This window comes from Rhinopithecus roxellana, chromosome 12 (genome assembly GCF_007565055.1).
Source record: "Rhinopithecus roxellana isolate Shanxi Qingling chromosome 12, ASM756505v1, whole genome shotgun sequence".
In the NCBI taxonomy this organism is placed as follows: Eukaryota; Metazoa; Chordata; class Mammalia; order Primates; family Cercopithecidae; genus Rhinopithecus; species Rhinopithecus roxellana.
In genome coordinates, this window is record NC_044560.1 from 54,075,651 (window position 1) to 54,087,529 (window position 11,879).

The 11,879-nt window shown below is 50.4% G+C and overlaps 1 protein-coding gene across 1 annotated transcript in view; it reads left to right on the forward strand.

Moving 5' to 3' along the window:
* DHCR24 (24-dehydrocholesterol reductase) overlaps positions 1-10,655 on the forward strand; it is a 37,573-nt gene extending 26,918 nt beyond the window's left edge. Inside the window, exons 7-9 of the mRNA XM_010372624.2 lie at positions 6,041-6,238; positions 6,663-6,841; positions 7,877-10,655. Of these exons, the coding sequence (XP_010370926.1) occupies positions 6,041-6,238; positions 6,663-6,841; positions 7,877-8,030 (531 nt within the window). The 3' untranslated portion in view covers positions 8,031-10,655. The remainder of the gene's footprint in view (positions 1-6,040; positions 6,239-6,662; positions 6,842-7,876) is intronic.
* Positions 10,656-11,879: the final 1,224 nt, after the last annotated feature.

Here is an 11,879-nt window from a genome sequence, read left to right on the forward strand (position 1 = left end):
AGTTATCAGGGGAGGTATTGGGCACATGTTTCCAAGTTTCTGAGGTTGGTTTCTGGGCACGGGGGAGGAACAGAGATCTGGAAGCAGTAATGAGGGGCCACGGGGACCCTACCTCACCACCATCTATCCCAGTGGCAGGAGGGTTGTAGGGGAGAAAATGATATCATTTAAAGAGGGCTTCAGGGTTCTAGTTAAGAACAAGGAGGGAAAAGGAATGTTCAGAGAAGAGACTGAGAATGGAGAGGGTTTTGCTGAGGTCAGACCATGAGAACAGGGCTTGAGAGGAAAGGCGGTGGGGCAGTGGCAAGTGAAGTCAGATTAAGAGATGCTGCATTGCTGTAGTAGGTTAAGATCACAGTAACAAGGTACCTGGCAGGCCATGGTGACTAAGGACAACAGAACTTAAGGCATGATGGAATTACACCTGGTGGGTTCCTAGAAGAGGGTGATTGGTCAGTTCTGATGTTGGGTAGGTATCTTAAGCAGAATGTGATTGGGTAGTGGTAGGGGTGGAGGAGTGTAGGGGTGAGGGTCTCATCATGGCCTGGGGGGCTATGGGGTCTCCCCCACACCCATTAGTCTTAATCTTGGGCGATGTCAAGGCCCACAGCAGGTGGTAGGCAATTTTGCCAAAAGCAGAAGCCACTATGAGTCCTTCTTGATCCCTGCCAAGAACAGTGTTAAGGTTGTGGAGTGTGGTTTTGTTAAGAGAAAGGAGAGGAACCAGCAAAAGAGCATCAGAAAGATAACAGCAGTGGTTAACATTAGCCACTCTCATTGTGGTGGACGTTAATGCTGAACACTTTCCACACATTATCTTCATCTTCCCAACAACCCTCTGAGAGTAGATACTAGTGTTATTTCCATTCCACAGATGAGAATACTGAGGATTAGGTTATCCAAAGTAACTACCAGCCTGAGCAACATGGCAAAACCCTGTCTCTACTAAAAATACCAAAATGAGCCAGGTGGGTTGGGGCATGCCTGTAATCCCAGCTACTAGGGAGACTGAGGCAGGAAAACCACTTGAACCCAGGAAGTGGAGGTTGCAGTGAGTCGAGATCACGCCAGTGTACTCCATCCTGGGCGACAGAGTGAGACTCTGTCTCAAAAAAAAAAAAAAAAGAAACCGTTTGAGACAAAGTAAATAACACAACTCAGAGAATGAGTGTATTAGTGATCTATTGATGCATAATGAACAAAACCAAAAGTTAGAGATTAAAGCAGTAAACATTTATTATATCAGTTTCTGAAGGTCAAGGATTTGGGAGTGGCTGATCTGGGTGGTCCTGGCTCAGGGACTCTCATGCTGTGGGCTAGGGCAGCAGTCATCTGGAGGCTTGACTGGGGCTGGAAGATCTGCTTCCAACTCACATGGATATTGACCAGAGACCTTAGCTCCTTGCCACATGGGTTCCTCCAGCGACCTCATGACAAAGCAGCTGGCTTCCCCCAGAGCAAGTGATCCGAGAGAGACCAAGGAGGAGTCTGCAGTGCCTTTTATGACCCCGTCATAGGCCACACCTCTCACTTCCACCATATTCTCCTATTAGATCAGAGTCACTAATCCAGCCCATACTCAGGGGAGGGGCACTGAGCTCCACTTCTTGAAGAAAGGACTAGCAAAGAATCTAGGGGCATATTTTAAAACCACTACAGAAGGCCAGGCGCAGTGGCTAATACTTGCAATCCCAGCACTTTGGAAGGTGGAGGTGGGCGGATCACCTGAGGTGGGGAGTTTGAGACCAGCCTGACCAACATGGAGAAACCCATCTCTACTAAAAATATAAAATTAGCCAGATGTGGTGGTACATGCCTGTAATCTCAGCTACTCAGGAGGCTGAGGCAGGAGAATCACTTGAACCTGGGAAGCGGAGGTGGTGGTGAGCAAAGATCATGCCATTGCACTCCGGTCTGGGCAACAAGAGTGAAATTCCATCCCCCCGCAAAAAAAAAAATAAAATAAGATATAAAAATAAAACTGCTACACAGAGCTAGGATTCAAAATGAGGTTTGTCTTAACGCATTTGTGCTGTTAAATAAACACTGATCCACACTGACATCAGGTAAAGGAAAAATCTGGAAGAATGGGTATGTTCAACCTGCATTTGCATGCAGGAAGTGAACATTCAGACCTCTTGTGATCTGTCACCGCGGCGGTAGTAGGGAAGCTGGACTGGGAAGTCACAAGGAAGCTGTGGTGCAGTCACAAGGAAGGCCTCAGCTGACAGGCAGCCCTGGGGTAAGATGGCCTTACCAGAGTTGTGTCACCTTGAGACCCGTGGGCTAGGACTTTACACCAAATGCTGCCCCATCAACCAGTCATTGTGCAGGCTGACCTTGGATGAGGCAGCTCCCTTATGCCAAAGGCAGTTCTCCCTGAGTGTCAGCAGTCAGCACCCCGCGCAACTGGGGGAATAGGTGCCTCCCTGGAGCGGGCATCTGCACAGAGCACCGCAGCATCCTCTACAGTAGAAATGCAGAAGGCAAGACATTTCTAGAGGAGAGGAATGAACAATTTCAAATGCATGCCTTTTCCCTGCCTCTGCTGGGATAACTCTTCCTCCTTCCATTGGCAGCCTTTCCCCCGGGTTCCTCCCTGATGAGTAAGGCCCTGGAATGAACCAGTGTGACCAGGCCTGGGTGCTAAGTCCCTTAACAAGCTGCATTCTGGGTGATTAGTCCATTCTGGTCACACCTGTGCCAGGCCTGGCTGGTGCAGTCACTTCCCTTCCCCTAGCTTGGTCAATCAGCAACACGTGGGGTCAGGGCTAGCTGCATAATTTGCAGGACTCAGTGCAAAAAGCAGGCCAAAAGTGCCATTAAAAGTACTAAAATATAAAGCTTTTTTCTTTCTCCATGGTCTCTCTCATCATAAATATTTGCAACTTAATGCCATTCTAAGTAAATAAAAATTTAAAGTATTAGTATGAATTTTACTGTTCATTGTTTAAATATATTTATAAATATAAGAACATTTAACTCATATATATGTATTTCTTGGTTCCATTAAGAATGCTGCATAAACTCTTTTTATTTCTCTTTGTTACATTCTACTAACACTACCTTTGACTTACGGTGAGTAAGGAAGGACTGAAAGGAACCAAGCTGGGCAGCTCTGTCTTGTCATTCCCTCGTCATCGTTTCAGTATAAGCGGTTGGCTAATACAGGGAGTTAACACCAGTGAGAAAGGATAAGATAGTGTCCTTGTATTCATAGAAGGCCATTGCCCCAGGACCTCCCTCTGGGGCTGGGGTTCCTGGCTCAGGCTGGGCCCTTGGATTTGCCGTGGGGCCCTATAGCCAGTGAGCAAGGATGGCCAGAGAGCAAGGGCTGCAGTGAGATGCTCCAGAATGACTGGCCTCAGCAAGAGGGCAGCTTAGGACCCTGGGATCACAGGTCACTAAGCATCATAGGATAAGTAATGGGTGGACAGAAGCGGGAAAGGAGAAGGGCAGGGCGCATGTTTAAAACTTAAACTTTCTGAGGCTAAGACTGGAAAGGAATGGTTTCAGCTGATATATTTGGCTAACAGCTGACTATTTTTAGGAAAAAATCACAAATGACTTTTAAACGTCAAAGTGATACAGTCTAACTCAGAAATAGAGAAAGGCAAAACAGAATGCCAGGAGTCTCATTTTTTACCTATCAGAATGAATGACAGTGATCTAGAAGTTTGATGTCACATGGTGCTGGCAAGGGAGAAGGGAAACAGTGTTCTACATTGTCTGGGAGAGTATAAAATGGTATCCATGAAAATTGCACACACCGTTTAAGCCAAAATCTTCCACTTCTGGGAATTTATCTTTCTGACACATATAAATGGGCAAAGATACATATATGAAGGATATTAGTTGGCATAATCTGGAAATAATCTAAATGCCAGTATAGAAGTGATTAAATAAATTATGACACATCCACTGTAATCGAGCAGGGATCAATACCCTTTCTTTTTTTTTTTTTTTTTTTTTTTTTTTTTGAGACGGAGTCTCGCAGGGTCACCCAGGCTGGAGTGCAGTGGCGCGATCTTGGCCCATTGCAACCTCCGCCTCTCCAGTTCAAACGATTCTCCTTGCCTCAGCCTCCTGAGTAGCTGGGATTACAGGCACCCGCCACCATGCCTGGCTAATTTTTGGGGGTATTTTTAGTAGAGATGGGGTTTTGCCATCTTGGCCAGGCTAGTCTCGAACTACTGACCTCAAGTGATCTGCCCGCCTCGGCCTCCCAAAGTGCTGGGATTACAGGCGTGAGCCACCGTACCCGATCCAATAAGCATTTTATACAATGGGCCAGATAGTATACAGTCTAGGCCTGTCTAGTAACCATAAGGCCTGTCTAGTAACTGCTCCTCTGCCTTGTAGCCTGGAGGCAGCCATGGACAATTTGTAAAGGAACACACAACCAGAGGGTGGGCCGAATTTGTGGACCCCTGCAGCACACATTAGGCACCCACAACCAAAGGCAGTAGTGCTCTCTGTATTGTTACACAGGATACAGTGATGAGTAGGTGTGCCAAGATGCCACCATTTGTGAGTTGTTTTTTTTTTTTCTTTTTTTTTGCTTTCTGTGTTTTTAAAACTCTTCTGCTTCTCTGTGTATCAGATGTCTCCCGAAGGGTAGGCAAATCATTCATACCAATGCTTGCCATTAGGGAGGGGGAGGGGAGTTGAGGGTGGGTGGGGAGTGAGATCAGGTCATTTCTAGGAGGGAAACAGGGTCAGGAATGCGCAGGGAGGCTTAACCTTTGTACTACAGGGATTTCTGCTGTGGGCATGTGTAGGTCTTCCAAAGGTAACCAAGGAAACAATAAAAGCCATGCTATTTATTGAGCTCCCGTTGCATGCCAGACATTAGCAAAGGCGGCAGGATCTAACAGAAGAAAGCAGGCAGGTCCCTGACTTCATGGGAGTGGTCTGGCGATGCCAGGGGAGTGAGGGAAAGGGTCACTCAGCCTTCAGTGCTTACACACGTGGCTGCTTTGGGGAGTCGCCGTGTCTCCTAGTCTGATATGGACCCTTTCATGTGCTGCCCCAGCCTCTGTTTGTCCCCATTCTTCCCACACTGTCATCCAGTGGCCTGTGTCTTCCACACCTGGGGGAGTGGGCATCTTAAGGACAGAGACCGTGTCTCAGTTATCTTGGTTCCCCAGTACCCAGCATAGAACCTGGTTCCTGACCTCAGAGGCCCCTCGGAACTGTCTAATGAATGGAGGAGCGGCCTTGGCTTCAAGGGCTCACGGAGCTGTGAGAATCGGGTAACAGTGGACACTGGGGACCCTCAGGAAGATGGCAGGACTCAAGCTGAGAGGAAGACTGTGAGCCAGGGGCCGAAGTCTTCTCTGTTGGAGATGGGCAGAGCTGGAGGGGAATGGGGGGCATCATCAGGAGGCTGCAGTGCTAAGCGAGGAAGCTCCCGCCTCATGGCAGTTTGAGGCATGGAAGAGAACAGCCTCTGCGCAGGAGGGTTTCCAGGGAGACTGAATTGGGGCAGCCAGGCAGGTGGTCAGGCTGTGAGCAAGGGATGCTGCAAACCAATAGGCTCCTTGTCGAACCTGAGCCAGACTGCACCCACCCCGTGAGAGCTGTCTCTGGCTGTGTGCCCTTAGGGAGACTGCTTAAGTTCTCTGAGTATCACTCTGCTCATTCAACAGCATTCGTTTTTCAAACATTTATGGAATGCCAGCTCTATGCCGGCCAGATCTCAACAGCTAGACCAGGAATGATAGCTACCTCATCATTGCACTCCAGGCACGGTCTCATTATCCTCATAAGGCCCATTTTACAGATAAGGAAACTGAGCTCAAAGAAGTTAAGTAACTAGCCCGGGGTCATCACTGCTGGGGAATGCTAGAGCTGAGAAGCAAACCTAGATCGGACTGGTAAAGCCGTAGGTCCCATCACACCCCCTCCAAAGAGGGGAATTGGACCCAGGCATGCTTCTGTCAAGCACAGAATGGGACCTGGCCCTTGGCCCCTTGCACTTGGAGACATTCAACCCTTGTTGGTTTTTTTCTCTCCATCCTTAATCTTTGTTTTCCAGGACATCATCCCCTTTGGCAACAACCCCATCTTCCGCTACCTCTTTGGCTGGATGGTGCCTCCCAAGATCTCCCTCCTGAAGCTGACCCAGGGTGAGACCCTGCGCAAGCTGTACGAGCAGCACCACGTGGTGCAGGACATGCTGGTGCCCATGAAGTGCCTGCAGCAGGCCCTGCACACCTTCCAAAACGACATCCACGTGAGTAGGGGAGGGCAGGGAGGGCGCACCAGGTGTGTTCCCTTGGAATCCATGGTCTCCTCCCCTGAACCGTTTGACCGACCTTGGGCACACCTGCCCTCTGGGTGTTTTCCCAACTTTAAGATGCGGTTCTTGTCCCTATGCCTGCTGAGGCCTCGGCCCACTCAGTGATGGCCCCCCTGGGAGAGGAGTCATAGGGTCTGGCATCGAGTACCCCCATGACCTGCTCTGATTGTGTCTACCAGGGTGGTGGAGTCAGGGTGTTCTCAGCCAGGGCTGGGGGGTGGGGAGCGAATCTGAGAGCACCTGAGGGGGTGCTGAGAATGCTGCAAAGCCTTCATTTGGGTGGGTATGAGTGGGCCAGCCATGAACCTGTCACCTGTTGGAGAAAAAGCACCAATACCCACCTCCCTGGTCTACCCAGGTCTACCCCATCTGGCTGTGTCCGTTCATCCTGCCCAGCCAGCCAGGCCTGGTGCACCCCAAGGGAAATGAGGCAGAGCTCTACATCGACATTGGAGCATATGGGGAGCCGCGTGTGAAACACTTTGAAGCCAGGTCCTGCATGAGGCAGTTGGAGAAGTTTGTCCGCAGCGTGCATGGGTGAGTGGCCCAGAGTATAGTATGGTCCCTCTAGCTGACAGCCCCAGGGTACTGCTCCAGGGGAATGAGGCCAGCTCTGTGGAGAACCAGGAGCCCCAGGCCTATCAACTGGTTCCTTAGGGCCCCTGGAGCTGTGGCACCCTCTGGGTCAGGAGGTAAGCTGTGAAAGATGGGCAGCGGGTGGGCTTGCAGGACTACTTGCCCTCTTCTCCCTGCACCCCCGCCTCCAGTGAACACGTCACACCCTCCCAGCTGCTCCAGCCAGAAACCTGGGAGTCACCCCAGTTCTCCCCATGGGACAGATGATGGGTGTGGGCTTAGCTGTGTCCAGGGGTGACTGCTCCAGATGGAAAGGCCAAAGCTAAGGAGAGATGGATTCCTGACTATGAAAACCACGGAGAGGCCCAGGACAGAGGATTGCCCAGAAAACAGCCTGGATAAACTATTGAGTAGAACACGGACAAAGCCAGGAAAAAAGAATACCATATGATTCCTTTCGTATAACATTCCCAAAAACACACATGAATCCATACTGATAGAAAGCGCATCAGTAGTTGCCTGGGGATGGCAGAGGGGGACGGATAACTGAGGGGCCCGGGGAAAGTTTGGGCTGCTGGTTGTAGCCACGATCTGGACCGCAGTGACTGGAGTCCTTGGTTGCATGCATGTGTCGAGCTCATCCAGTTGTATACTTTATGTCCAGTTTATTGAAAGTCAATAACAGATGAAAGGAAAACAGCCCCACTGCTCCATTAGGGTGTGCCTGTGGCCAAGCAGAGGGGCAGAAGCCCAGCAGTCTGAGCTCTACTGCTGACTGCCTCGACTGCTAAGCTACCTAACCCCCAAGCCCCAATTCCCTACCTGCAAAAGGGGGATAAGAATACCTGCACCATCTTCTTCATCAGGTTAAGGCGGTTAAACAAAAGAAATCCTGCAAAAGCTCTTTCTGGGCTGCAGAGTGAGCAGTTGGGTTTCTCTCACACCTTGCGCTCCATGCGCCTCCTGTCGTCCTCATCCACTTCTCTGCCTCTGCAGCTTCCAGATGCTGTATGCTGACTGCTACATGAACCGGGAGGAGTTCTGGGAGATGTTTGATGGCTCCTTGTACCACAAGCTGCGAGAGAAGCTCGGTTGCCAGGATGCCTTCCCCGAGGTGTATGACAAGATCTGCAAGGCCGCCAGGCACTGAACTGGAGCCCGCCTGGAGAGACAGACACGTGTGAGTGGTCAGGCATCTTCCCTTCACTCAAGCTTGGCTGCTTTCCCAGATCCACACTTTCAGAGAGAAACCCCTCCAGAAATCCCACCCTGACAGCACAATACCACCTTCCTCCTGGCTTCTAGGAGCAGCCCAGTGGAATGGAAAGAATGTGGGATTTGGAGTCAGACAAGCCTGAGTCCAGTTCCCCGTTTAGAACTCATTAGCTGTGTGACTCTGGGTGAGTCCCTTAACCCCTCTGAGCCCGGGTCTCTTCATCAGTTGAAGGGGATAGTAATAGCTACCTGCAGGTTGTTGTCATCTGAGTTGAGCACCGGTCACATTGAAGGTGCTGGGTGATAGCTCTTGTTGCTTCCCGTTCAGCATCACACCTGCAGTGGAGTCTGAAAAGGCTCCACATTAGGTCACCTGTGCACAGCCATGGCTGGAATGATGAAGGGGATGCCCTGGAGTTGCCCTGCCATTGCCTCTATCAGGCAGACAAGGTCCTCACAGGAGACGGACAGCTCTTCCCCACCCTGGGATCTCAGGAGGGCAGCCACGGGGCGGGGAGGCCCAAGATGTGCCGTGCCAAAGCCAGGTCCGAGGCCAAAGTTCTCCCTGCCATCCTTGGTGCCATCCTGCCCCTTCCTCCTTAATGCCTGGGCCTGCAGACGCACCCCAGCTACCACTGAGTCCACTTGGAGAGCCCTGTGTTCCTGGAGAAGGCATTCCCGGGTTGGATCCTGCCCCAGCCTCAGCCTGGGACACCTAGGTGGAGAGAGGGCTCTCTGCTCCGAATTGGATCCAGGGGACCTGGGCTCATTCTTCTTGGCTCACCAACCCTGCAGGCCTCATCTTGTCCCAAAACCCACTTTGTCATGGTGGGAGTGGGTCCATGCTGCTCTGCAGCATGGGGGCTGGGGAGTGGACAGCATCAGGTGGGAATATGGAGTCCACTCTCATGTTTCTGTAGGATTCTCACTGTGGGGCTGGAAGAAAAGAGCATCGACTTGATTTCTCCAACCACTCATCCCTCTTTTTTTCTTTCTCCCACCACTCCCCACCCCAGCTATAGTTAATTTCAGTGCCTTACAAATCCTAAGCTCAGAGAAAAGCTCCATTTCCGTTCCAGAGGGAAGGGAACCTGCCTAGGTCCTTCCCTGGCTTGTTATAACACAAAGCTTGGTTGTTTATGCAACTCTATCTTAAGAACTGCCCAGCCTCAGCTCAAAACCCGAATCTGAGAAGGAATTGCGTCATGTAAGGGAAACTGGAATTAAGGGAGCTGAGCCAGTCATGGTTGTGGCTTGTGAGTCAGGAGACCTAGGTTTCAGCCCCTCTCTACTGTCAGCGAGCTGTACAAGGTGGGCAAGTCATTGTCCTCTGAGCTGCAGTTTCCTCATCTGTCACATCGCTACAGACAAGACCTCCCTGGAACCCTTCTGATTGTCTTAGACACTGTGGTTGCAAAACCCACGGAAAGCCTCATTTGTGTGGAAAGTCAGAGGAAAAATAAATGATCCAGTGGACACTTGGGGATTATTTGTCATTCAAGATCCTTCCTTCAACCCCAAGACCAGCTCTCATCTCATTTTCAGAAAGGCTCATACCTGGCTTGCAGGGAAGCATCCGTCTTGTCATTCCAGGTGCCAGAATCCTCTTAGAGTCACGCTTTGACTGAAGGGTGTTCACCCATCCCACCCAAGGCTTGGCATACTGCCAGTGTCTTAGCAGGGTCCTGTGAGGGCTGGGGGCATCCAGGCACTCAGAAGGCAAAGGAACCACCCTACCCATTTGGCCTCTGGAGGGGGCAGAAGAAAGAAACAAAACAAACCTCATCCTCTATTTTACAAAGCATGTGAATTCTGGCATTAGCTCTCATAGGAGACCCATGTGCTTCCTCGCTCAGTGCAAAACTGATGATTCTACTTGCTGTAGATGAGTGGTTAACACGAGCTAGTTAATCAAACAGTGCCATTGTTTCGCCAGTGAAGCCTCCAACCCTAAGCGCCTGGGACTATAGCCAGAGATGCCAGCAGCCTCTGTCGCCCTTAATCATATAACCAAAATCCAGACCTTATCCACAACCCGGGGCTTGGAAGGGTAGATATTTTGGAATCACACCCTCAGGTTATGTTGCTCCAGTAAAATCTTGCCTGGAAAGAGGCAGTCTTCTTAGCATGGTGAGCTGAGTTCATGGCTTTTTTTTTGTAGCCAGTCCTGTCCCTGGCCATCCATGTGATGGTTTTGGGTGGAGTTAAACCTGATGCCAGTGGGCAGTGCATGTGGAAAGTATCAGAGTAAGCCTCTCCCCTCCAGAGCTCCGAGTTTCTTGGCTGCATGAAGGTTTTCTGTAGAATCAGAATTGTAGCCAGTTTCTTTGGCCAGAAGGATGAATTGGATGTTACTGAAAGGGAGGGGTGGAGATGGGTGTGGCAGTGTATGGTGTGTGATTTTCATTTTCTTCTTTGGTCATGGGGGCCAAAGAGAAAGGCATGAGTCTCCCCTGTCAAGCTCTTACAGCCACAGGCACTGTGTCTACTGTCTGGAAGACATGTCCCCGTGGCTGTGGGGCTGCTGCTTCTGTTAAAATAAAAGTGGCCTGGAAGCTGGTGTTTGTCATTTCTTGCTTGGGGGACCAAAATGTGGAGTCAAAGCTGGGCTCGGGTGCAGGCTGTGCCATTCCCCAACTCAGCTGCCCTCACTGAATCCATGAGCCCATCGTCAGGGGCTGGAAGAACATGCAGAAACTGACAGGTTTATTTCTATCACTGTCAGTGTGATTGGAGTAAGTGTTGAAAGGGTCCCTCTCTGCAGGGTGGCAAGCAGACCAGTGAGAAGGCCCCCACTGCAGTCCAAGTGAGAGATGATGGTGGCTCTGTTAGGGTGGAGGCCTGGCTTTGTCACTTGGTTGTGACCAATTAATTTTAGCAAGTTAATCCTGTTGAGACTATTGTCCTCATCTACAAACTGATGATGGACCCACTAGCTGTCCACTAAAATGCATTCGTCCATTCTTTGGACACATAGCTAGACTACCTTTCCCAGCCTTCCTTACAGCCAGTTGTGTCCTTGTGTTAAGAGTTTTCCAGTGGAATGTAAACAGAAGTCATAAAAACCTGTATGAGGTCTCCTGGCTCTCCCCTTCCCTTCACTCAGTGCAAATGACAACCAGGCCATAGGTGGTTGGAGAGTCTTATGTCAGAAGGAACCCGGATTCCTGAGTCACTGCAGGAGAAGCGCTTGTGGCCAGAAATTCAAGACCAAGCTGAGCAACATAGTGAGATCCTGTCTAAAAATTAGCTAAGTATGGTGGCAAGTATCTGTAGGCCCAGCTACTCTGGAGGCTAAGGCAGGAGGATTGCTTCAGCCCAGAAACTTGAGGCTGAAGTGAGCCATGATCATGCTACTGCACTCCAGCTGGGGTGACACAGGGCAAGACCCTGTCTCAATCAGTCAATCAATCAATCAATCAGGCATTATCTGGGCTGGTGCCTGAGAGCCCAACCCAGAGCTCCTTGGTTTGCTGAGCTTAGGCTCTAGACTGGACAATCTGTATGTTGCTGTTCCCAGTTCCAAATGTGAATCTTAGCAGCAGCTGCCTTACAAGTCTCAAGCCATGAACCTGGCATCAAGACCTATGAGAAGCAAGAGGGCCACCTGAGGGGCCTTGGCTTGGTTTACCAACCTCCTTACAGGAGGGTGTCAACAATCTGTTCACTACCTGACCTCATGGAAGCCGAAAGTAGAAGAGAACTCACATGCGTATCCTTGGAACTTCTAGTTACCCCACTGGCAGACCTGAAGTCTGATCCCCCTGGGGGAGGGGTGAGAAAG